Below are 27,394 nucleotides of genomic sequence, written 5' to 3'. Positions count from 1 at the left end.
GTGATGGCTTTCAGAATCCGGAGATGAAAAAACAAAAAGAAATTGCTGCGTTTTTAAGGGGTTAATTGCGATTCACTTATATTAATACTGTACATGCCTACTTCTGGATGTGATGATATTGCGGTTTTCTTTGCATTTCATTAGACGTGGATAAAACAATAGAAGCCTTTATTCTCACGGGCAGCATATGACAGCGCAATTTATCATGTCTTGCATTGCCTGGCACTTCAACACCTTTTGCATTAGGGAATATGGAGACGAAAAGTAATTAGGGATCTGACAGGAATAGCGGTGACCTTTCTGCATGATCAATGGTTTTGCTTGAAATATGTTTATCAATGGTATTATCATTTAGATCACATCCCTGACATACCGCTTACTACTGTGCGCAGGCAATGTGGTGTGCAGCTGGCTGGATGATGACAGAGGACGGAAGACGTCCATGATGAATAAATATGTAATACTGATAGCTAAAATCACAGACAGCCCAAAGTTTTTAAAGACACATGCCCCACCCCGTTATATATAGACCACGCCCCCAAACACCATCACCCTAATGCCCTTGAATCATAAGTACTGCAGTGCACATGACCCCATCAGCCTCCCAAAATAAACTAACCCCTTTGCGCCGTAGCCTTTTTTATTTTTGTAATTTTAATTTTTTCCTTACCTCCTTTTACCATAACTTTTATTTTTTTTTACGGCTTGTGGGATGAGTTGTAGTTTTTAATGGCACCGTTTAAGGTACCATGTAATATACTGAGAAACTTTTACAAGTTATTTTGTGGGGTGGAATGGAGAAAGCACAGCGATCCTTCCATTATTTTTTGGGTTTGTTTTTACTTCGTTCACCCCGCCGTAAAAACGACATGTTAACTTTATTCTGTGGGTCAATACCATTATGGCGATACTGAATTTATATCGTTTGACTACTTTTACAGAATAAAAAAAGATTTGTTTTGTGACGCCAAATTCTAAAACCCATACCTTTTTTATTTTTCTGTTGATATGAGGGCTTGTTTTTACGGGGTGAGCTGCAGTTTTGTTGGCATCATCTTGGGGCACATATGACCTTTTGATCACTTTTTTTGACATTTTTGTTAGGAATGTGTTTTTTTTCCTTTACGGTGTTCACTATACAGGATTAAAAATTGGAAAAGGGTTTCTAGACTTTTATTATTTTTTATTAGATTTTCTTAAAAACTTTATCAGACTAATTTTTATATATTTTTAAGTCCCGCAAGGGGACATGATCTTACAATGTATTGCACTGTACATTTTGCAATCTCCTATAAAGCCATCTAGGTGGTTAAACGGCTGGGATCGGAGTTATCTCTAATCCCAGCTATGAGAGGAGTATGTATACAGCTGACACCCGCTCTGTATTGAGCGGGCTCAGCTCCTGAGCTTGTTCCATACAAACGCAGGTGGCATCAGCCATACATATATGGCACATGCCGTCAAGGGGTTAAGACAAACCCCAGACCCCAAATTAAAGAAAGCCAGACCCCAGAACTGAAATTGCATTAATACAGATCCCGGACTTCAGACCTAGAGCTGACAGATGGCAGTTCAAAAGCTCAAAAAGGAAGATGTGTGAGTTTTGAACACAAGCAAAAACGATTTGTTTGTTCATGGTACCAGGTGGTAAATTGTAAAATATTGCATCGTTTTTGTTTAATTATTAGCGGTAATTTGTCACTAGAGAATTCGTATAATCAGAAGAATTTGTTTTTACTTTGATTTCTTTATGTTTTTGTAATAATATTTTTTAGTTTAGAAATTACAAGAGCCACTTGTAATTTAGTTTTTCGCGCTCCACTAGAAATAATAAAAAAATATTTTTTCTTTTGCGGCGCACGCAGGAGCCCAAGTAACCAAAGATGGCCCAGTGCCGTCAATTTTATTTTTTTAAACTGCGCATGTGTGCATCAGCATGCAAAATTCAGAAACCCCATAAATAAACCACCGACAGTGTTCTCTTCCAAACACCATGGACAGCAGGACCCCCCCCCTCCCCCCAGTTTTTATGGTTTAAAAGGAGTTGGCAACCTTATACACTGATCTCCGCGCCACATCTGCATTCGGCGACCTGGCAGAGACTACTTCTCCCAATGTGGACTGTCTAATATTTCTTTTAACTTATCTCGTATTGATATTGAGTTACATAATATTTTCTTCTCCATTCATGTCTAAAGCTAATGTAAGAATTCTGCTGGTTTTCTATTACCATGGAACAGTGCATTGTGGGAGCTCAGATGACTGATGCACAGTTGGTACTAAGCAGTTAGATCACCTGACAGTGGAGTGGAATTGAACTGTTGTCAGTTTCCAAGGTCAACCAGCAGAATTTTGAAAGCAGCTTTGGATAGGACTAGAGAAATAACATATGAAGTTACTGAATTTTTTTGTAGATTCAGACAGAAATGTTTCTGACAGCTTGATGCACTTTTCTCTACTTGACAGAGGAGGACAACTCAAGGACGAATATTGTCTATGATATTTATAACTGTCACTATGCCTAGCGATTCCAGTAATGTGTCCCATAGCTCCTTGCTACGTCTTAGTCCCTTTTCTCTGTAATCTGCAATATTCTTATGGAAAGATGACTGCAACCATTTATATAAATATTCCCTCACAGAATAGAGGGAAAAATCTGGACAATCCCTTTTTGATAGAAGGGTACCCTGATGATAGGCTGATCACAGCGATCAAATATAATCTGATGGGGATCTGGCAGTAAACATTCAAATCTACAGCGCCACCACAGGGGAAGTCTAGCATTACACAATTCACACTGAAATCAACATGCTATCCATGTAATGAGTCCTGAGGATCATTGTACTTGTTCTCCACTCTGGCTTATAGCTGAGAATCATGAACACAAGACCCCCCTCTATTTCCTCAGAATTTCCTAATAGGTTATATGAAAATGGATTTTCTAAACTAGGCAATCCCTATAAAGGGTTGTCCAGCTTAGAAACCTCATTTTCACATACCCTAATTGTGAATGCTGAGTTAAAAGGGTGGGTCCTATGTTCAGGATCCTCATCTCTTCATAAGAGTAGACAGCGGTTGTAAAGAGCGTCTCCCACTCCGGAGGACCTGTCATATCCTGCATTACACAGATAACACATTGATATGAGTGGACACTGTGTAATACTTAATTTCACCTGTGGTGGCGCTGCAGGGAATTTGAACATTTACTGCCAGGTTTATCCACAGATTACAACTGATCACTGGGGGTCCCAGCAGGAGGACACTTTGCAATGAGCATATTATCAAGGGACCCTTCTAATAAGTAGGGATTGTCCAAAGCGGAGAATCCCTTTAAGGTTTGTTCCTCTCTGTATAATCGAAGGATGAAGAATGAAGGCTATTATCATTTCTGTGAAGATTAAGTGATTCCAGTAAGTGTAACCGTTTCCTTATTTCTTTTCTTTTTTCTTTTAGCTTGCGCCATTACATGAGTTGGTAAAAGAAGTTCCATGTTACTCAGCTAAAAGGCTGTACCTAAAACGAGCCATAGAGGAGTATATGAATGAGGATAGTTCATGTCATTGTAAGCCGTGCCAGAACAAAGGGCTGCCAGTCATCGAGGGTACAAAGTGCGTGTGCCATTGTAAGCCATACACATTTGGTACTGCTTGTGAACAGGGATTCCTAGTCCAGGATGATCCCGGTATGATTAAACTTATATTTTCTTGTTGTATGTAAAGTCTAATACCCAATGAAAATGTAATATACCATGCCATGGAGCCACTCTCTGTAACAGGGCTGGCATTTGGAATATATGGGCTACATATATGTCAGAGCCCCTTGGACTTCATCATATTTCTCCCATACCCCAGGAGATACATTTGATGGGCAGGTGGAATAAGATAGAAAATTAGTCTATGGAGGGGAATGTAAGAAAGACAATATAATATCAATATGTCTATATTTGGTGGGGGTCCTATTTAACAAAGCAAGGAATAGTAGGCTGCTGGTGGCAATTGACAGGAGTGTGTGGGCCGGCCCTTTTTGGACTTATTTTACTGCCTGCCCCTTGATAGCAGTACCACCTGTAGTGCTCTGATAGAAACCCTGATCTGTGTGGCCTGTGGAGTTAGATTGGGCTGGTTCCATATTTAGGTCAGTTAGGGCTTAAACGGGCCACCCCTTCTCCAGAAGTACTGCAGTGTTATCAAGAAACAACCCAAAATTAATTCCATCCTTTAACCCTACAGAGAATGGGAAAGACCGGGTTGTACAAATGTCAGCCCCTCATATCTCAAACTGGTAGGAGCAAGATCTATGACCAACAATGGTGCCCCATTTTGATTTAGTTTTGTGCCCTGTGCATTATTATAGTATTATAATACCTAATGTCTAATATAAAGATAACATTTGTATAATATTCCACCATAATGCATCTATTATCGGAATTGCTTGCTTTATGGCAAGATGGAAAAATCTAAATTTTTGCTTTTGTCCTATGGGTCCATTTGTGGCAGCCTGCATTCTGCCTAGGGAGGTATTGGCCCACCACAGGATCAAATGATTTGCCTCATGCTCTAATACAAAGGGGCAATAACATGGCAAATTACATAGCGCCCATTGTCAAAGTCAATACGACCTTGTAAAATGCACAGATGAGATAGGTCCTCACTGCAGCAGCTCTCCACTCTGCCTAATAGAGGGGGGCCCTGAGATGAGGACCCCCATTAAATACATTCATATACGCTAAGGCAGACAACCCCTTGTTGACATTAAGAGAATATGCCGGCAGATACAAAGGGAAAATATATGTCCAAAATGGAACAAAATGAAATACAAAAACACCCCACAGGAGAATAAAAAGAGAAGTCATCTTTATAAAGATGTGAATGTGCGCTCCTTCCTACCGGCCAGCAGAGAAGCATGAAGAAGTAGTCAATTTTAGCTCTCTTTATGCTACAAGAAGTCACTTTAATGGCAGCGTCATTGATCCTGAGCTTTATCTGGGCTGCTAAACATTTCCACACATAAAATATGTCCCCTTGTGGATTTCTAAAAGGATCCTTTGATATTGCAGCTCATAATACTTGGTCAAAACCGTATATTTTCTAGTGATTATAAGAGCTGCATGCTGAGTTACTGCAACCAGAGTGTGAATGGGTCCTATAAATCTCACATCGCTCTGCCATTGTATTATAGTCTTTACTTTATAGCCGTCCTTGATTGATCTCATGTCTAGTCAGAAATGGTACAAGTAGAGCAGAGACTATATTATAAAAGTAGGGGATTATAAATTCTCTGCTCATAAAAGACAGCACCTGTATGTATGATATATTATTTCATATGGGCATCAGATACGCCAAGTGTTGGCCCCATTGACCCAACATACTGTATTATAAAAGGGTCTTTGTAAAAAGAGTCTAACCGAAGTTAGTGCCACATATTCCTGGTGGTTTAGGATAGGGCAGGGGTTAGTTGAGGTGGTTTAGGGCAACAAAAATTGGCTATAATTTATTTCTATTTACTCTAAATTATTCAAAAATTCTTTGTAAAGATGAGAGGGGACCCACTGTAATAAGCTGGAATGATACCCCCCACCTCCAATGTGAAGGACCTGCAAAACTCACAGAAGACTATATACTGGGACCATCTTCAAACCACACACAATGTCTCAAAAGTACAGGGGTTTTCCCAATATATGGGAGGTTCGCTTTCGCTATTAGCCACTTGAATGGGTCCTCTACTTTGACCAATCCTTACTTGTTTAAAGTGTCTCTTGATAATAAGCTCATTACAAGTTCTCCACCTGCTGGGACCACCAGCAATCAGCTGTGATGTGTTGGAAAATCCATCAGTAAGTGATCAATTTCTCTGCAGCGCCACCACAGGAGAAATTAAGTATCACACAGTGCCTATTCATATCAATGTGATGTCTGTGTAATACAGGACAGGACCTCCAGAGCAAAAAATGCTCTTTATAACCGCTCTCCACCCTGACCAAGAGATGAGGATCCTGAACAGAGGACCCCCCTCTATTATCTCAGAATTCATTAATAGGATGTATGACAATGGGTTTTCTAAATTGGATAGTCCCTTGAATGAGGAAGTTGGCTACCTTGTCTTACTTATTGGTCTTCTGCCAAGACTTTACTCCAACTAGCCAACCAATACCTCCCGGAGACATAAAAGAACTCTTTAAGTCTCTCAATGGTTCTCCAGAAGTAGAAATCGACAGCCACCTCAGAGACCTCTGTTTACCATCTTACCCCGCTCATCCCTGGAATTGGTCATGTGGCTAAGATTGTAATCCTCTCATTACTATTGGTGGCCTTCTGCTTATCCCCACTTAGAGGCCCTGTGGGGTTGTATATCTCTTACTTTTTGCCATTTGACACTGATTCGGCCCCTCCGCTGGCTCATTTTTTACTAAATTTTCATACTTACTACTGAGTTTTGAACTTTAGGAGTGAATGTCTATTATTAAGTATCTTGCCATCTTGCCAAAAAGTAAAACAATTCTGATTGATGCAAAAGGTGCGAAATATATATATATTTTACTGATAATTGTTTCTATGATACGAGATGTATTCATGTTTGAGCATCAACACTCAGAGATGTACAATTATATTGATCAGTTATCTCTCTCTTTTCTTCAAGGAGTTACTGATGGTAACTGGGGCTGCTGGACAACTTGGAGTACCTGTGCTGGGAGCTCTGGGAGACGAGTGAGAAGCCGCGTCTGTAATAACCCTTCCCCTGCTGGTGGTGGAAAGCTCTGTATTGGGGACTCAATAGAAAGTCAAAAATGTGAAGAAGATGAGATACAACATTTACGGTACATTTTATCTATCTCCTATTTCCAAAATCTATCTATCTATCTATCTATCTATCTATCTATCTATCTATCTATCTATCTATCTATCTATCTATCTATCTATCTATCTATCTATCTATCTATCTATCTATCTATCTATCTATCTATCTTTCTATCTCTGCAGGGAAATGAATCCTTATGTATTTACTCAGAACTTTTTAGCACTTTAAGAGTTTGATTGTATGAGGTTCTGTTACTTATATGAGGGCATTCACAGGAAGACGTATTGCGAGAATGTCTCTTTTAGTCTCTCTCACACCTCTGCCTCTATCAGCTATTGTAAACCCTATACATACACTGATACAGCAGAGCTGAACCTGTACGGAACACTTTCTAAAAGTGCCTGGTTACCTGATATTCACATATAAATAGTGGCAGAGCCTCTGCTCAGTCTTATACATCCTTAATGAAGATATAAAGGCTTGGTCAGGAGCATAACTAGGAAAGACTGGGCCCCATAGCAAGCTCTTGACGTGTTCGCCCAGGTGCCACAAGTAGCCCCCCTTATAGATAGTGCCCCCTGTAGAATGTGCCATACAGCCCCCCTGTAGACAGTGCTATACAGCCCCGCCTATAGACAGTGTCACACCCCACTTGTAGATAGCGCCCCCATCTCCCCTTGTAGATAGTGCCATACAGCCCCCTGTAGATATCACCATAATATCCCCCTGTATATAGCGCTATACAGCTCCCACTGTATATAGTGCCACACAGCCCCCTCCCTTGTATATAGTGCCACACAGCCCCCCCTTATTAGATAGTGCCGCACAGCCCCACCTTAGTAGATAGTGCCACATACGGAACCATGTAGATTGCGCCACAGACCCTGTAGATAGAGCCACAGCCCTCCCCTTGTAAGTAGTGCCATACAGCCCCTCTAGTAGATAGTGCCACACAGCCCCCCCTTAGTAGTGCCAAACAGCTCCTAGTATATAGTGCCACACAGCTCCCCATGTGTATAGTGCCACACAGCTCCCCCTTGTGTATAGTGCCACACAGCTCCCCCTTGTGTATAGTGCCACACATCTCCCCCTTGTGTATAGTGCCACACATCTCCCCCTTGTGTATAGTGCCACACAGCCCTCCCTTGTGTATAGTGCACCCCCTTGTGTATAGTGCCACAAGGCAATGGCGCATCCAAGATTGTTGTATCAGCAAGGGGGATGTCAATCAAACATGGAAGGTTGGGTTTGGAGGCAGGACTATGTGACTCTTCAGGATAGTGGCACCGACCCATGACGCTTTAATGCACCATTTTAAAAGTGGATTTTAAAGATTTTGCTGCATCTGAAAAAAAAAAAAAGTGGAAATATTGTCAGGTCATGTATTACCGCATGGTGGCGTTTCAAGGGGTTAAAACTACCAGACAGGTTCCCATGAAATAATTCCATCTGCCCTGCAATTTTGTTATTATAAACATATTCTATATAATTACATCTCCAGAACCAAGCTCTGAAATATACAGCTCCAGAACCAAGCTCAATACATATATACATGCCCAGAACCGAGCTCAGTACATATATACAGCACCAGAACAAAGCTCAGCTGAGCTTTGTGTTTTCGCCATATGAGACTTTATATTGATCATAAACTGAAGTCTCTCATTCAATCCCTGTTTCTATCCTGGAGAACAAGTAGAGTTTCTGTCTGTTTATATCTTAGTGTAAACTGCGCAAAGTTCAGATGTGAGACTGAGGACACTCCCGATAGCCAGGGTTGTCATATGGAAAACATGAGGTGTGCTCATTAAAGTGAAATACATCTACAAATGGTGTAAAAAGAGGTTAAAGCGGAGGTCATTCTTCAGCAAACAGCTGCCCGGGGGTGTGACCTATTCCTGCTCACCACAGTTATTCCACTTCTCTTCCTCCCGCAATGATAGTAATCTTACATTTGTTCAAACAGGAACATAAGCCTTAAATAGATAAAACAAAGTAGCAATTGTAGAGGAATCGGCTTCAATAAAAAGGAAAAAGCTGTATGAAAAATATAAGCAGATCCCCACCATAAGGCTTCGTTCACATCTGCGTCAAGGCTCCATTCTGGCACTCCGTCTGAATTTTCTGTCAGAACGAGACCCTGACTGAAACAAACGGAAACCATAGGTTTCTGTTTGCATCACCATTTATTTCAATGGTGACAGATCCGGTGCAAATGGTTTCCGTTTGTCTCAGTTGTGCAAGGGTTCCGTGATTTTGACAGAATGAATAGCGTAGTCGACTACGGTATTGCTTCCGTCAAAACGACGGAAACCTTGCACAACTGAGACAAACGGAAACCATTTGCACCGGATCTGTCACCATTGAAATCAATGGTGATGCAAACGGAAACCTATGGTTTCCGTTTGTTTCAGTCGGGGTTCCGTTCTGATGGAAAGTTCAGGCAGATCTATAGAACGGAGCCCTGATGCAGATGTGAACGAAGCCTAAGCTGAAACTTTGAAGAGATTCTCTAGTTGAGAAAACCTATTGTCATACACCCTATTAGTAAGTTCTGCGTTAATAGAGGGGAGTCCTCATCTCTTGGCCAGGGTGGAGAGCAGTTATAAAGAGCGTCTCTATCTGGAGAACCTGTCCTGTGTTACACAGATAACATATTGATATGAATGAGCGGTGTGTAATACTTAATTTCTCCTGTGGTGGCGCTGCAGGGATATTGAACACTTACTGCCAGGTTTCCCCACAGTTTACAGCTGATCTTTGGGGTTCCCAACAGGGGGAAACTTTGTGATCAGCTTATTATCAAGAGACCCTTCAACAAGTAAGGATTGCCCAAAGCAAAGAACCCCTTTAAGTATGGGTGGTGTTATGGTAGCAAGTGTTATACAGTACTGTGTTTTTTTAATTATCTGAGCAGTTTTTAACACGTCTTAGGTCTTTTTCTTAGGCATTGTATGGACTGTTTTGGGTGAAGTTATTAATAATTCCCTACTTCCCAAAGTTGGCCATGTATTTGGTGAAGTCTCTACTTCAACACTCCAGCTGGCTTTCTGCCCCATCTACTATGCTAGAAAAGACAAAGAACAGGGTTGTCACTGCCTGGTTGTCATATACAGACAACCTCTGTCCATTTTTCCTATTAGGACATATGAATGTCATAGACAGGGTTGTCCTGTCCTGCCAAAGTACCAGAGGATCTTCCTGAGGGGGCCAGGCTCGGACACAAAAATGGGCCCCAAAAGTCCAGTAGAAGACAACCCCATTTGGTGGTGACTTTGGAGCAATCTCTTACCACTAGGGTCTATTACTTATGGGATGATCACAAATAACCTATTAGAACTTTTGATTATGTCCCGTGTGCACAATGAGAACAAGAAAGATTATGATGTCATTAATAGGGGACATTCTGTATAGATTGAGGGTGGTCCTCAGAATCATATCCCCTGGTAGACCCAAGCCAGCCTCTATTTAAAAAGGGGTTGTCTGCACATAAGAAATCCCCAAAAATAGCTTGCCGGATGTTCTATAATGTCCCCTCCAAGCCTCCTGCTCAGTGTACAGAGAGCACGTAACTAACAACATTCCTGCACTTGTATTGCGTATTTTATATGTCGTCATGTGCAGACTTCTTATGTATCAGGCCTAAAATAAGTCTGTGTAGCACGAAGAGGCAGTCTGTTGTACAACAGAAGCTTCCTGTGCCCACATCATTATTTTTAGCTTTATGTACTCAAAAAAGGTGAAAAAAGTGATTGCTAGAGTAAACTGAAGAATAATAACTGAACTACAAAAAGATAGAGAAAAAAAGATTCATTTTGCTTACAGGACCCCATTTTCCATGACTCTAGTTAGGTTGAGGTACTCAGCTGGCCCCGAGACGTAAGTGCCTCTTGTTGGTCTGGTTGATTCCCTGGATAAGGTATAGTCGAGGTGTGACCTGACACAATAGGAATAGAGGAATAGATGGTGGTTCGGTTGCAATGGGAAACAACAACAGGACAACACTACAAACGTACCGGAGAGGGTAGGATGGAGACACAGGGTTTCTTAATTATAGTCAAATGGGCTAGTAGTCTGTAAAAAAGGTTAGGCAGTATCGGCTATGCGGTACCCTGGGACCGACGAGAGGGTAGTCAGCAGGGTTTCAGCTATTGGGGGTGAACGGGTCGTACCCGGAACTGGGTGCTTGTCGGGCCCAAAGGTCCTCTACCACATAAAAAGAGAGACGGCCCTGGAGCTTGGACGGGTAAGTACATTACGACACTTCCCCTTTTCCTTTGACACCGGACACAGTTACTCTTATTTTATCACCTGTATGCACCTGTGCCACCGTATGATACGCGGCCCTGTATTCTACGCTAGAAACAACACTCCTAGGGGAGATCACCTCCGTTATATGACATGTGATGGGACAATGGAGAATAAACCTCTGTGTGTAAAATCAGAGACACCCGGAGTTACAGTATGGGCCGATAGCAGTCTGTGGGCATCTTCTTATGAACCCCTACAACACAGATCTGTCGTATGACTGTGTGCATGAGACCTTAAGGTAGTACGTATCCCCAGTGTGGCCTACACCTCTAGTTCTATACAGTGAAGTACGGCGTCCTCAGCAGCAAGTTCTGCAGATTTTTCGACAGCATCTCCTGGATACAGCGAGTCCATGCAGAGCATTGTATGTTTTATGGTACGATGCACATTGTTGATTTTTTTCTTTGCTCCGTGTCAAGATTGTATCAAAGTGCAGCCATGGAAATGAGCTTATCATATTTAATTTGTACAGACTGTATCTGCCACGTGCTAATATTGTGCCCTCCGCATGACACGTCCTTTCCAGAAACGCTCACCTGTTCTGACAACTGTCGCTGACACTTTATCACGGACCAGACAATGAATTTCATCATCTGCAAAACAAGGCTCCCAGCACATTACATACATTTATACAAAGGTCACTTGTTGTGCCCCTGGGGATTTTGCCCTGAAGTCTAATACATTAGTATTTATTATTATGCATTAAGATATACTGTCAGTTTTTCATGACCGTTTTGCTTCAGTGTGTCTCCAAATTTTTATCCGGCCGTCTGACTGTTTTTCATGGCCGTTAAAAAATGGATGAATTTCATTAGACAGGGTTTTTTTTGTCCCAACCCCCGGAAAACACCACAGTGACTACTGTAGATAGTGCCACAGTACCCACTGTAGATAGTGCCTGCATATAAAGTGCCAGTGCCACATAGAGCCACAGTGCACATGTAGATAGCGCCAGTGTCCCCTCTAGATAGTGCTCATATCGTGTCACAGTGCCACCCCCCCTGTATATAGTGCCACAATCCCTGTATATAGTGCCACCACCCCTGTAGATAGTGCCACAACCCCTGTATATAGTGCCACCACCCCTTTAGATAGTGCCACAAACCTCTCTGTAGATTGCGCCACACACCCTCCTTTAGATAGTGCCACACATACCCCATTGTAGTTAGCATCTCACCCCCGCCCACTGTAGATAGCACAATTGGGGCTCCATTTAGGAGCAGAATCCCCGGCCATCCCTCAGTTTTTAACGGCCGTCACAAGAATTGATTTCTGAAAAACGACCGTTAAAAACTGATCTATTGTCTGGCCTGGGGCCGTCGGGCTGTGAAAACAGGCAAAAATAGAACTTGTTGCATTCTTTGATGGCCAGTATTCACAGGCGTTAAAAAAACAGCCGTGTAAATACACCGGTAGAACTTCATTGTTCTTCGAGGCTCTGGAGGCACAACATGACTGTGTGTCCACAAAAATAAAAGAAACTGTTCAGTCCTTACTGATTGATAAGAACAGGGCCGGCTCCAGGTGTATGTGGGCCCCTGTCTACCTACCATGACTTTACAAGCATAAAACATGTTTACACAAATCGCCCTGGGTCCTTAACGAGGCTCTGTCACCACATTATAAGTTGGCTATATTGTACATGATGTGATCGGCGCTGTAATGTAGATTACAACAGTCTTTTTTATTTAGAAAAACGATCATTTTTGACGGAGTTATGACCTATTTTAGCTTTATGCTAACGAGTTTCTCAATGGACAACTGGGCGTGTTTTACTATATGACCAAGTGGGCGTTGTACAGAGGAGTGTATGACGCTGACCAATCAGGGACCAATCAGCGTCATACACTTCTCTCCATTCATTTACACTGCAAATAGCGATATAGCTATATCACTATGTGCAGTCACATAAACACACTATAACGCTACTCATGTATCATGACAATGAATATACATTACTTCCGGCCAGGACGTGATGTGTATTCATTCTCCTGACCACTCCTGTAGCGTCTCTGTGATTTACAGCACAGCAGGCGTAGTCTCGCAAGATTACGCTGTAAACTGTCATTCACAGCGACATCTCGCTGTGCTGTGCTGTAAATCACAGAGAAGCTACAGAAGTGGTCAGGAGAATGAATACACGTCACGTCCTGGCTGGAGGTAATATATATTCATTGTCATGACACATGAGTAGCGATATAGTATGTTTATGTGACTGCACATAGTGATATAGCTATATCGCTATTTGCAGTGTAAATGAATGGAGAGAAGTGTATGACGCTGATTGGTCACTGATTGGTCAGCGTCATACACTCCTCTGTACAACGCCCACTTGGTCATATAGTAAAACACGTCCAGTTGTCCATTGAGAAACTCATTAGCATAAAGCTAATATAGGTCATAACTCCGTCAAAATTGATCATTTTTCTAAATAAAAAACACTGCTGTAATGTACATTACAGCGCCGATCACATCATGTACAAGATAGGCCACTTATAATGTGGTGACAGAGCCTCTTTAAACTCATTGTGTCCTGGCATCTTCTCAGGTTAACCTCGCTTACATTGGCTCTGGATAAGAAATATGCTATTGAGATGAAAGATTCAATCCAATTCCAAAACGAGTAGCATTATATATCTTTGAATGATTTTTCAAGAGCTCTGCTTGCTTTCAGTAAATTAGAACACAGGTTTACATTCAGAGGCAGTAAAACTGTACACCCCTAGTCCTGCTCTCAGCTGAGAAGTGGAGACAATGCCCTTTTCCGTTCCTTTACTTTACTGAACCACGCCTGTGTAGCACAAAGAGGCAGTCTAACGTATAGCAGATAGAACTTCCCATGACCACTTCAATACATGTACTGAAATGGTGGTCACCGAGACACAAGTTAAGTGGTTGCTAGGCAACCTGAAATAATACATGCAGAATAAAGAAAATAGGTGCAAGAAGTTATTACAGTGATGTAAGAAAAATAACTAAAGTATTTCAATGACTATGGAGCCCAAGAACACATAAGAACTGATGGATCACATTATTTATATCTCATAGTAAGGGCTGATTCAGACGAACGTTGCGTTTTTGCGCGCGCAAAAAACGCGCCGTTTTGCGCGCGCAAAAAACACTTGACAGCTGCGTGTGTCATCCGTGTATGATGCGCGGCTGCGTGATTTTCGCGCAGCCGCCATCATAGAGATGAGTCTAGTCGACGTCAGTCACTGTCCAGGGTGCTGAAAGAGTTAACTGATCGGCAGTAACTCTTTCAGCACCCTCGACAGTGAATGCCGATCACAATATCGAGAAACCTTTTAAAAAAAAAAGAAAAAGTTCGTACTTACCGAGAACTTCCCTCCCGGCCGTTGCCTTGGTGACGCGTCCTTGGTGACGCGCCTCTCTTGACATCGTGCCCCACCTCCCTGGATGACGCGGCAGTCCATGTGACCGCTGCAGCCTGTGCTTGGCCTGTGATTGGCTGGAGCTGTCACTTGGACTGAATTGTCATCCCGGGAGGTCAGACTGGAGGAAGGAGCCGGGAGTTATCGGTAAGTCAGAACTTCTTTTTTTTTTACACGTTCATGTATATTGGGATGGGAAGTCACTGTCCAGGGTGCTGAAACAGTTTAACTCTTTCAGCACCCTGGACAGTGACTATCTCCTGACGTCGCGTACCGGAATTTTTTTTGCCGGGCTCGGCCAAAACGAGTTCGGCCGAACCCGGTGAAGTTCGGTTCGGTTGTCCGGGTTTGCTCATCTCAAAGACACTCCGTTTGGATGTTTGGAAACAGAAAAGCACGTGGTGCTTTTCTGTTTACATTCATCCTTTTGACAGCTGGTGCGCTGTTTCAGTCGGTTCGCACGGAAGTGCTTCCGTGCGACCTGCGTGGTTTTCACGCACCCATTGACTTCAATGGGTGCGTGATGCGCGAAATACGTGGCGATATTGAGCATGTCGCGCTTTTTGCGCAGCGGACAAACGCTGCGCAAAAAGCACGGACTGTGTGTACTGCCCCATAGACTTGTATTGGTCTGTGCGTGGCGCGTGAAAACCACGCGGCCCGCACGGACTCAATACACGTTCGTGTGAATCCCCCCTAACAGATGTGACATTATATCTTCCAATCATTATAATACTTGGTTTCCCCTTCTCTTCAGCACTGTGGAGCCTCACTGCTTCGATATCAAGATATTACCGACAGAGTTCTGCCCAGCCCCCCCTCCTCTGGAAAATGGACATATCCAGGTACCACGTCCATGTCTGTCTAAATTGAATCTACCTCCCACCAGGATAGGACTTTCTCCGGTGTTGCCTTTTACGTTTTCTCCGTCTTTACAAATCCATGACAAAAGGCTTTAGACTAAAGTTGCCTGAGGGTGCATACCTCCCATACGTCGCCATCATTTTTTCTATTCTTTCATTTACTCAAAGTATAACTTTGGGAAAATCTACACCCCCCTAAGTCTTGCTTTAACACAATAATTTCTGAGAGTCCGTCTGTTTCCAAGTTTAGGGGCGGACACAGACATCAGAGGACCCCTGTGCAAGTATATGGGTGCCATGCTCTTGAATAGCTAAGCATACAGCACCTTCATATGTCTCCCTAACAATCCACCACTAATTATAAGACATTAAAATTCATTACTTTAGTGCAACTTATAGAGAGTAGGAAGCAGATTTTAAGGTGAACGTGGCCCCTTATCTACCGGGCCCCTGTGCAGCTGCAGAGGGGACACATATGGTGTCTATTCTTTTCTCCAGATAGTCCACATTCAGCACATGCACATACTGTATGTTATGTCCATCCCTGCTCCAGATAGTCCACATTCAGAACATGAGTCCCGGGCACCATGTTTCCAACCCACCCGGGGCGTCTTTTGCTGATGCACTCATTCACTGTCCAGTATGCAAACTCCCAGGCGAATTATGATGAACGGCAGAATTTGTGAAAATGTCTTCTCTTCCTGTGCATCTTGTTTCCTTCACAGTATGACGACGCGTCCTACCACATTGGTAAACGTATTATATACACTTGTAACAGCGGTTATACGCTGGTGGGGGATCCCATTGCTGAATGTATCGATGACCTTCAGTGGCAAGTCAATGACATGCAATGCCAACGTGAGTACAAATATCGAATGATTATCAATTCACATATGAACACCTATATAAGATATCACACATGAACCGTTTCTAGCGAAAAATAGACAAAATTTATTGAGAGACAAAATAATTAAAAATAAGTACATTGGCAGTAACAATACCCATGAAAAGAAGGATCCCCACATAGGTCGGGTCCCACAGCCTCATATAGTAAAGTGCAAATAGTGCATACAAGAACTGGTACATAAATAATAATAAAGTCAAATATGGATAGAAAACCATCCAAGGAGCAAATAATATAATAATGAAAACCAGATAGCAAAGAATATGATTTAAGGAGGCATACAGACCAAAACTATGGGGGGGGGGGGGGATCAACCCCAGCACGTGTTTCGCACGTAGCTTCTTCCGGGGGCTATACCACCAATGAATGGCTAAAACATGCAGCTGGTGACATAAGCAGCAAATGACCTTGAAAGTCCTACATGATGTAAACCCATTGGCAGATTCCTCCTAAGTATCGCCATGTGGAAACATGAGGGCGTGGATCTGCAACATATATGAAAATCTGCAGCATGTCCTCAAATCTGCAGCTGAAAAAAATCTGCAACATGTGAATGTGGTTATGTACTTTGTTGCAGATTTTCAGTATGGAATCCTGAATGTGGCCTTCATTTGGCTTTCGTTTAAAAACAGTGCCGCACCTGTCCACAGGTTGTGCCTGGTATTGCAGCTTAGTTCCATTGAAGTAAATGCGGCTGAGCGGCACTACCACACACAACCTGTAGACAGATGTGGCGCTGTTTATAGAAGAAAACAGCCATGTTTTCTAATCCTGGACAACCTCTTTAATGATGTTAAATATAATATATGAGGTTCAGACAGACACATTTAAATAATACTTTTTATTACATGATATCTTTTCAGGGATATTGTGTTCCGCTCCTGATCTTCCAAATAACATTAAAGCTGCTCCAGAGAAAGATTCTTATGACGTTGGGGACAAATTAAGACTGTATTGTCCTCCCGGCATGGATTTGGATGGTCCGCCTGTTATTCAGTGCAGTTCCAGCCTAACTTGGAATCCCACTGTAAAAAGCATTCAGTGTAGAAAGAACGGTAAGTATATCATGTAAAGCTCATGAAATACTTGACTTGTCTTTAACTTGGGTTGAAAACTAGCACTAGTCAGAGAGCAGTAGTACAGAGTTTGGCCACCGGTCAGTAGTAGTGCAGTTGTCACGGACACTGGACTTGGCTAGGACACCAGACAGGAGTAGGGCAGTCTTCTCAGACACTCGACTTGGCACGGGCATCGGACACAGATGGTGAAGTCGTCACAAACACTTGACTTGGCACGAATACGGGATACCGGATTCAGGATACAGGACACAGCTAGGAACCATTTGCAAGACAAACACTGGGAAGACACAATATTGCTCAGGCACTGGGGCAGTGGGTAAGTCAAACTATAAAGCCCAGGGTGTACAGGGATAGGCTTGAAAAACTTTTAGTGGTGTGCGCACTGGCCCTTTTAAGAGACTACCAGAGCGCTCGTGGTGGATCAAACATTTATACCTCTGCTGAGGAAATTGTCTTTAAATGTGCTCCTGCCATCAGTGGCAAACAGGAATGTGTGAGGCCAATAGTAAAGTTCGAATGGACCCCTTAATATAATGTCAGGTTTTCTAACAGTAAGATTTCTCTTGTATCGCAGAACCTTCAGTCAGCCCAAAAGTTGATGATTCAAAATGCAAACCATGGGAAAAAATCCAGGATTCTAAGTGCACCTGCAAAATGCCATCTGAATGCGGGTAAGACAAGGAGTGTCGTATAAGTGTAACATATCTATTTATATTCTACACGTTCTATAAATGCAGTAATAAGTCATACCCCTAACATTTGAATTCCCATTTGTGGGGCAATTTAAGCCCTGCCCAATTTAAGCCCTGCCCAAAAATGGCCACAAAATCTCTTAGAAACACACATTTTCTGGCATATTTTCCCATGGCATGGTTAAGTAGAGTCGTGTGTGATTACCCACTTACTTCATTACCATAACCTAATTCCCAGAAAGAACACAGAGGAAACGAGGTCGGATTTTAATGGCCACAGCAGTCGTTTATTTTTTTATTTACATTAAATTAAATTGTATCTATTTTCCAAAACATTGTATAAAACATAGGGAATTCTCCACAATAGAATTCCTCCCAAAATAACATACGTAAATAACATGTTAACATATAATACGACAGAGGAAGTCCTTGAAGTTATTACTTTGCTTAATTTAGATAGCCATCTGCAACCACCATCTTTTTACCTCCAGCCGTAACCTGGCTCGGAAGCACCGATCACCTCTGCAGATGGCTCTGACCAGAAACCCATTCAAAGGGATAACACCAGAAGAAGTCTTCCAACTAATAATCCTTTTTGGAGGACGCATACCCCCAATGCGACCCCCCCACCAGTTTGTACTGACCAACCGCAAGGACTCCCCCCGCCACAGCGAAACAGGCCCTTGACTACCTCAAGCCTGTGAGTCCCTCCACACCGAAACTGCTCTTTCAATCCACTCTGCCAAGGCTAAACTCCACAAATCCGTACCAACCTCGTTAAGATGTACCCGTCACCCCTCCAGAAATTGCCGTCACAAGATTCTAAGTCTCTATGGCGGACACAAATACCTCTATTCCTGGCCACAAAAACAGAAACTGCCCGGTTCACCTTTATCTGGGCCTTGTTAATCCGTTCAACGGATCGGTCAAAGCGCCATTGCTTCCTAGGAATGTCGGACCACTCCACGACCAAACTCATTTGTGAAGCCCACAAACAGAGTAAGTCATGCCGAATGTCCCGGATGAGCTCGCGAAATGGGCGAACACCCAAGTTGTTCCCGCCAACATGCAAGACCAGGATCTCAGGAACCCTATCTAATTGTGGATAAATGTGGAACTCGGGCAAGACCCGGCTCCACATCAAACTTTGGAATCCCAGCCAATGCAAGACTGCGTCGACCCGCGGGATCCTCAGTTAGCTGCCGTCCGGGCGGACATCCGCCCTTAGGGCTCACCAGTGAACGAAAGAATGCCCCAATATCCACACCAGACATGGGCGGGCACCAGAAATGAAAGAAAAACATACACGCACATCCATAAGCAAACACACCGTGGTCACAACTACATAACCCACCGCCATACAACATAGAAAGTATAATCGCCAAAGCATCACTTACAACAAATGGGGGCGAACATATGACCTAAACCTGTTGGGTTCCTACCTCCCAAAACGCCGAACGCCCAGCTCATCCAACCCCCAGCGCTCCGCCTCGGTCGCCGCGCTGATGTGTAAGGAATGTGAATGATAACCCTCCGAGCTAACCCCCGCTTCCGACAAACACTTCCTGAACACTGCCCAAAACTGGAATCTAGAAAGAAAAGTACCGTCCACATGGCGCAGCAATGGAGCATCCAGCAAGCTATCCGGAGGGCTGAAGTCGCGCATGTATCGCACCGGGCAAACTGCCATCCCCGGGAGAGAGAACAAAACTATCCGCTTTGCCCGACCTAGCTGATCAGTTTTTGACCGTCACAATACGAATTCCAGTCTATCATCATATAGCTCAACATCATCCCGTCTAAGACGCCCGTGTGAGATGTGCTAGGAAAGACCAGCTCGCCCAACCTGAGATCTCCGAAAAACGCCAGAGGAAAAGCAAGTCGGAACAACTTTATCTCAAAACCCAAACCGTACACCGCATCTACCACCAACCCGAGCGAGCAAAGGAGGGAAAACGAAATGGGCCACCTGCGATCTAACTCTGCCCTGCCCCGATGTAAACCCTTTAAAGCTTGCCTCACCAGGAAATCTTTTGTCACATCTGTTAAACCCCGCTACTTAAACCCAAAAGCTAACGCAGAGACAAAACTATTAACTTTTACCACAGAATAGCCTGCCTCATAAGCATCCCCAACCAATACAAAAGAGATACCAACCTGTCGTGATCCGTATTAACATCGCCCAAGCATCTTACCCAATCCTCCCATCGACACCAACTGGCAGAATAAGCGACCCATGTTGACCCCACCAAAGACTTCTCAATTAACCTGCCTGCTGAATGGAAACCAGCTCTCAAAGATGATCCGGGCAGACCATGCCGATTGGTTCCGCACACGGTGCCAGCTGTCGAAAATGGTCCCACTGTGAGCAAGAGAGAGCATCAGCAATACAATTTTCCACACCCGGCACATGAGCTGCCACCACCCACGCAAGACAAATTAACCATTACTAAATGCCTAATCAATTGCACAACAGGTGGAGAGGACGCAGTAATGTTATTGATCGCCAATACTACCCCGAGATTGTCGCAGTGAAAGCGAACCTTCTTGTCCCTGAGCCTATCCCACTAAATAATTGCGGCAATAATGGGGAACAACTCGAGCAGGGCCAGATTCTTTGTAAGACCGCAAGCCACCCAGCTCAACGCACCATTGACCCCTACAGTAAGCACCAAACCTCCCTGCCTCCGCCGCATCCGTGAAGAGGTCTAAATCATACATATCGAGCACCCGCGACATCCACAGGGACCGGCCATTATATTTCCCGAGAAAATTATTCCACACCCGCAAATGGCCACGATGTTCGCTGCCTAATCGCACAAAATGATACGGTTCCCACACACCTGTACTAGCGGCCGCCAACTGCCGGCAAAACACCCTTCCCATCGGCATGATCCGACAGGCAAAATTTAGCTTCCCCAACAGTGACTGTAGACTATGCAATGTAATTTTTCGTAAATGACATGCCCGCCGAACCTCATAGCCGAGGGGACACGAAGTCCCTTGTGATCTTTTGTAAAGCATACAACAGATTACCGCACAGAGGGGATACTTTGGGGCCGACACACAAAAAATCATCAAGGTAGTGAATCAATGAGTCAACCCCAGCTACCGCCCTAGTGACCAGGTCGATGAAGGAACTAAACGCCTCAAAATACGTGCACGACAGGGAGCAACCCATGGGAAGGCACCGATCAACATAAAACCCCCATCCCAAAAACATCCTAACAGCCGTTGGCTGTCAGGGTGCACTGGCAAAATCCAAAACTCCACCTTGATATCAGTTTTTGCCAGAAGAGCCCCGCAACCAGCCCACCTAACTAAACCAACCGCTTTATCAAATGACGTATAAACTACGAAGCACAGCTCCGCATCGCTGCCATCGTTTACCGACGACCCTTTTGGGAAAGATAAATGTTGGATCAAGCTAAATTTCTTGGGCTCCCTCTCCGGCACGACGCCCAAGGGGGAAACTACCAGATCCCCATTGGGGGAGCAATGAAGGGGCCCACCATACGACCCAACACTACCTCTTTATGGAGTTTAGATGAAAGGACTTTGGAATGCTGGTAAGCGGACCGAAGATTCCGCCGTGTAACTGGGACTACTTACGGAGGAGCGGGAATAACAAAACTGAAACTAAACCCTTCCTAAATTAACTTAACCGCGGCCGTATCAGGATAATCATTTCGATAAAGGTCCATCCTTCCCAACCTCACTGGCGTCACCCCCTTGACTAGTAGAATGGGGCTGGGCTCCCGATCATTTTCCTTTATGCAAACACTTTGCAGCGCCAAGAGGGGGTCCTTTGCAGTGTGAACACATGTGCTTAAATTTGCAAGTTGATCCGAACTTGCACTGGCCGTCATTAAATTGCCAGCAAAACCCAAGTTTGAACCTGCACCCTGACCAGACTAACTGGACTGACCGGATGAACCGCCGCCACCGAGAAAGGACATGACTCTGCTTAACCGGAGCGGTCACCCGTAACCACAAGACTATATCTTTTTGGTGCCATCTTATGGATGGCCAATCCGCTTTGCGCTGACCAAACTGCTCGTCGTAATGTAACCACGTCTGGCTGCCAAACTCCTGGTGAGACTCGCCGATCGCATCTAAGTAACAGAAAAGCGTGGATCAATTCTCCGGCACCTTCTCGCCGATCACACTGGCCAAAATAGCAAAGGCCTGGAGCCAATTGACGAAAGTCTGCGGAATTAACCTATACCGCCGACGCTCCTCTTCCTCCTTTTTACTCTCGTCCAGCTTGCTTTTGTCCAAGTCAAATTTGCAAGCGGCAAGAGAGAAAAAATGTCCACATATTCATCTTTCCAAATCCGCTCGCGGACGTCCTGCTTCAGGTGGGCCCCCAGAGGGCCCTAAAAACACACGTAAACTTCGCCACGTTCAACGGAATGGGAGGGAACCTGTGTACCACCCACTACCGTGCGCTTACCTTCCCATACTACCACCGGTGACATAACCAGAACGACAGAAGCAGGAGCTCCGCTTAATCGCCCGACCAAGTTGCGCAAGCAACCCACCAAATCCGCTAACCCATGGCCTTCCGTGCCCGCCCTCGAGGGAGCATCGTTAGCAAAACCTGATGAAGCCTTGCCAGCTAAACCACCCCCCCCGACATAAAAATTGCAGGATATGGCAAAGAAGGAGAAATACACCCAGCGGGCTGCTCAGAAGCTGTGATCCCACCAGCCGTTACAGATTGACTACGTAGGGGCTCATCAAATTCGCCATCCTCCAACTCGGGCTCAGCCAGTTGCTGGTGAGTACACTGGCATCGACGGCGATGAGATCCAGAAGCGCTGCCCATCTCACCAGATGGCGATAGGCCCCTCCTGGTATGGGGTATGTTGGAGGCCGGAATGGTGTAGTCAGAAGGGCCAGCTACCTGCTGCCCGCCTGGAGGGATCCAAACATCAGACCACAAGCCGCGGCCCACCGCTGTTGTGCCATGTGCTGCACATCCAGCGGATGCAGCCAACCCCTTGGCCAGGACATCACCATTCGGGGCTGCCGACAACGTTCCCCCAGGTCTGGAACCGGAAGGAGGGGGAGTCACCGGGAATCTGGAAGGTGACCCCCTGTGGACCCCTGTGGACTGCCGAGCCCCGTCGCGGCTGAGGATTTCTGCCCGAACGGGACCTCAGTGGGCAAAAGGCACTTGACAGCTCCGTGTGTCATCCGTGTATGATGCGCGGCTGCGTGATTTTCGCGCAGCCGCCATCATAGAGATGAGGCTAGTCGACGCCCGTCACTGTCCAAGGTGCTGAAAGAGCTAACTGATCGGCAGTAACTCTTTCAGCACCCTCGACAGTGAATGGCGATCACAATATACACCAACCTGTGAATAAAAAAAGACGTTCAAACTTACCATGAACTGCCTGCTTCCTCCAGTCCGGTCTCCCGGCCGTTGCCTTGGTGACGCGTCCCTCTCTTGTCATCCGGCCCCACCTCCCAGGATGACGCGGCAGTCCATGAGACCGCTGCAGCCTGTGCTTGGCCTGTGATTGTCTGCAGCTGTCACTTGGACTTAATTGTCATCCCGGGAGGTCGGACTGGAGGAAGGAGCCGGGACTTATCGGTAAGTCCGAACTTCTGGTTTTTTTTACACGTATATGTATATTGTGATCGAAAGTCACTGTCCATGGTGCTGAAACAGTTTAAGTCTTTCAGCACCGTGGGCAGTGACTGTCTCCTGACGTCGCGTACCCGAACATTTTTTGCCGGGTTCGGTCAAAACGAGTTCGGCCGAACCCGGTGAAGTTCGGTGCGCTCATCTCTAATTTGACACTCCGTTTGGATGTTTGTAAACAGAAAAGCACGTGGTGCTTTTCTGTTTACATTCATCCTTTTGACAGCTCTTGCGCGAATCACGCAGTTCGCATGGAAGTGCTTCCGTGCGGCATGCGTGGTTTTCACGCACCCATTGACTTCAATGGGTGTGTGGATGCGCGAAAAACGCACGATTATAGAACATGTCGTGAGTTTTACGCAACGCACTCACGCTGCGCAAAATTCACGCATCGTCTAAACTGCCCCATTGAGTAATATAGGTGCGTACGACACGCGTGAAAAGCCCGCGCGTCGCACGCGCGTATATTACGCTCGTGTAAATGAGGCCTAAAAGATACTGAATCCAGGCATGAGTAGGAGAAAAGTTGTCAGTGCATCCTCCACTGGCATTTTCCACTCCACTGCGCATGCACGAGTGATGTCACTGGCTTTTATCCAATCAGGGTTATTGTTCCTTCCTTCACTCCTGTCTGAACATATATGTTGTTTATGATAGATATATGTAAAAGAATGTGTCACCAGAAAGTGACAGATTATTTATTTAAATCAGATTTTTATTATAAACATATTTAAATATATATATTTTTTTAATACGACTAGCCATAGAAAAAAATCTTGAATTGTTGCAGTTCTCACACTGGCCATTAGAGCAGTCACAATAGGCTGGCACTTCCTGTTTCCTGCACCTCACTTGTCAGCTTTGCTGTATAGACTGGGATAGCATGATCAGAGTCATCTCATTATAATTAAAGGGTGGGAGAGTTATTGAGAGCACATTATGGTCATTTATCTTATAATATATTCATACCTCCCAACTTTTGAATATTAAGCCCAGCCCCATCCAGGAACACATACAAACCCTCCCAGGGAATGGGCAGTAATTACTTAATAAATGCATAAGTTGCATAAGCTCCCCCCCTTCGAGGTACATTTCGCAGGACAATCCAATGAAAACGGGATGGTTGAGAGGTATGCATATTGAGTTTTCCTCACATTTTAGTTCTTGGTTGGATAATAATAATATGTACTTCATTGTCTTTTCAGCTCTTCCTTGGATGTATGTGCCATTGACGGAAGATCAAGCAAAAATGTCCCGCTTACAGTCTGTAAAATGCATGCCCTACAATGTCTGGGGAGGAAATACACCCTGACCAAAGATGCAGACTGCAAATTCCCCCAAAAAGCAGAAAGGCCATGTGACTCGTGCCACTTGTGGGAAAACTGTTCAGGTAGAGAATCTCTTGTAATTTTTGGAAGACTGGTTTAGACTGAATACATATCTGGGAAAGCCAATGCACTGACCCACATTTATTAATTATGGTGTTTTTTGCGCCAATAAAATTAGAGAGGGTATTTGACGAGATTTTGCTCTCAATTTATTAAAAACCGTGCATCCTTTAATAAATCGGGTGCATTTGGAATTGTCCCTTTAGCTGGATTTTTTTCGCCTGCTATGATCATCCGGACATTTGCGCCACTAATTTGTGCCTTTTTTTAATCTTTTGCCTTTGATAAATGGGGCTATTAGTAAATTTACAGCTTGACCACGCCCACTTTTCGGGAGTAAGACAAATGTGGCACATTTTGGTGCAATGTCAATTTCTGTAATTTTTGCCAAAGTCAGATGTAAACAGAATATTAAATGTGGGCCAATGTTTGACAACTAGCCATGTGCCGGAGATTTCCAGCCATGATGTGCTCCTTCAGAAATATTATCTGCTGACATGTCCATCTGCCTCTTCACATTAACCCCACCGACTTTTCACGTAAATGTACGTCATAGTTGGGAGGTGGAGAGTATTGAGCAGGCCCACAGGCTGACCCTGCTCCATATACCACGTTTGTCACTTATAAGTTACAGCTGACACGTTGCACTAACAGTTGGAAATAACTCTGATCCGAGCCATTTAACGGCTTAGATGCCGATGTCAATATAGACCGCGGCATCTAAGCCAGACCGAGGGGGGTCCCCTCTGTCATCCAGTTGTGCCGAAGGCCCCCAGGTCTGCCATCTTGGTCCTCCTATTAAGTCCTGCCAGAAACAGAACTTAATAAAAGGACTCAAAGGAAAAAAAAGCTCTCTTTAGGCCTCATGCACACAAACGTAAAAACGCCCATAATTACGAGCCGTGTGTGCACCCGTAATTACGGGAGCGTTGCTAGGCGACATCAGGGAATAGTCACTGTCCAGGGTGCTGAAAGAGTTAACTGATCGGCAGTAACTCTTTCAGCACCTGGGACAGTGATTACCGCTAGGGTTAATAGTCCTAAAAGTTAACTTACCTGCTTCCTCCAGTCCGGCCTCCCGGGATGACGTTTCATCCCATGTGACTGCTGCAGCCAATCACAGGCAAATCACATGCTGCAGCGGTCACATGGACTGCCGAGTCAACCAGGGAGGTCGGACTGGATGTCAAAAGAGGGACGGGTCACCAAGACAATGGTACGTATGAACTTCTTTTACTTTCAATCACTGCGGAAACTCTGCCCGAAAGGGCTGCCCCTTCTCTCTTTCCAGCACTGATAGAGAGAAGGGGCTGCCGATTTGTGCAGAGAAAACGGGTCCGTAAATACGGGTGGAATACTGGTGACACCGGACCCGTATTTACGGGCACGGGGCCATAAATACTGGTGGAATACGGGTCGAATACGTGTGACAAGGGAACTGTATTTACCCCAGTATTTACGGGAGGAAATAAATAAGTTCGTGTGCATGAGGCCTTACGGTTATGTTGAAGGAAAAAAAAAAAGCTATGACTTTTCAAAGGCGTGGAGGTAAAAACAAAAATCTAAAAATGGCTGTGGTGGCAAGGAGTTAAAGTAGTATTCCAACCACACACATTTATCAACTATCCACTTAATAGGTAACAAGTGTTAGATTGGTGGGCTCCCTACCATTTGCTAGACTATGACCACTTGACTATTTCCTATGCAACGCATGGCAATCACAATAGATGGTAGCACACATGCTCGACCGCCGCTACATTCAAACTCCTCCTTGCCATGGATGTGTGGTTACAGGAGACCAGGGACCCGATTCTGGAGATCAGAACTCAATTCCATGAGCCAGAACAGAAAGATGCTATGTAAGAGTGGCTCCTTATCTACAACTGTGGTCTCTGAGTATCATTTTAAGCACAACTATTATGGTTTTCCCTCCACGTTGTGGTTGACTAGCAGTTTTCACAAAACCACAGCAAAAATCGTGACTCAACCACAGCATGTGAATAGGTGGTAATAGTAACCTGTACAAAAATAAACCAAGGACTTTGGACTAATACTAATACTGACTTTAAAGGTTAACTAAACTTTCAAAAAACAGAGAAAGTCTATGACCCCGTACACTAATTGCTCGGCTTTCTGTGAAAAAACAATCAGAAACTAAGTATCTGAGTGCTCACCCGAGCGCTTCTGCTGCTTTGTTTTAGCGATCGGTGGGGGTCTCAGTGCTCAGACCCCCATCGATCAAAACTTCTGACATGTTGCTATGAATCTATCTATAAATGTATATACTTATTATAAATCCACAAAGAGAAAAAAAGAAAAA

The 27,394-nt window shown here is 44.4% G+C and overlaps 1 protein-coding gene across 1 annotated transcript in view; it reads left to right on the top strand.

The window, feature by feature from the left end:
* The window catches only part of C7 (complement C7), a 70,767-nt gene that overhangs the window by 42,574 nt on the left and 799 nt on the right, over positions 1-27,394 (top strand). Inside the window, exons 11-17 of the mRNA XM_075842375.1 lie at positions 3,454-3,682; positions 6,637-6,814; positions 15,253-15,340; positions 16,084-16,216; positions 17,126-17,317; positions 17,916-18,012; positions 24,892-25,076. Of these exons, the coding sequence (XP_075698490.1) occupies positions 3,454-3,682; positions 6,637-6,814; positions 15,253-15,340; positions 16,084-16,216; positions 17,126-17,317; positions 17,916-18,012; positions 24,892-25,076 (1,102 nt within the window). The remainder of the gene's footprint in view (positions 1-3,453; positions 3,683-6,636; positions 6,815-15,252; positions 15,341-16,083; positions 16,217-17,125; positions 17,318-17,915; positions 18,013-24,891; positions 25,077-27,394) is intronic.

Source organism: Rhinoderma darwinii, chromosome 1, assembly GCF_050947455.1.
Source record: "Rhinoderma darwinii isolate aRhiDar2 chromosome 1, aRhiDar2.hap1, whole genome shotgun sequence".
In the NCBI taxonomy this organism is placed as follows: domain Eukaryota; kingdom Metazoa; phylum Chordata; class Amphibia; order Anura; family Rhinodermatidae; genus Rhinoderma; species Rhinoderma darwinii.
The sequence above is the reverse complement of the archived record's forward strand: the minus strand, read 5'-3'. Positions and strand labels throughout refer to the sequence as shown.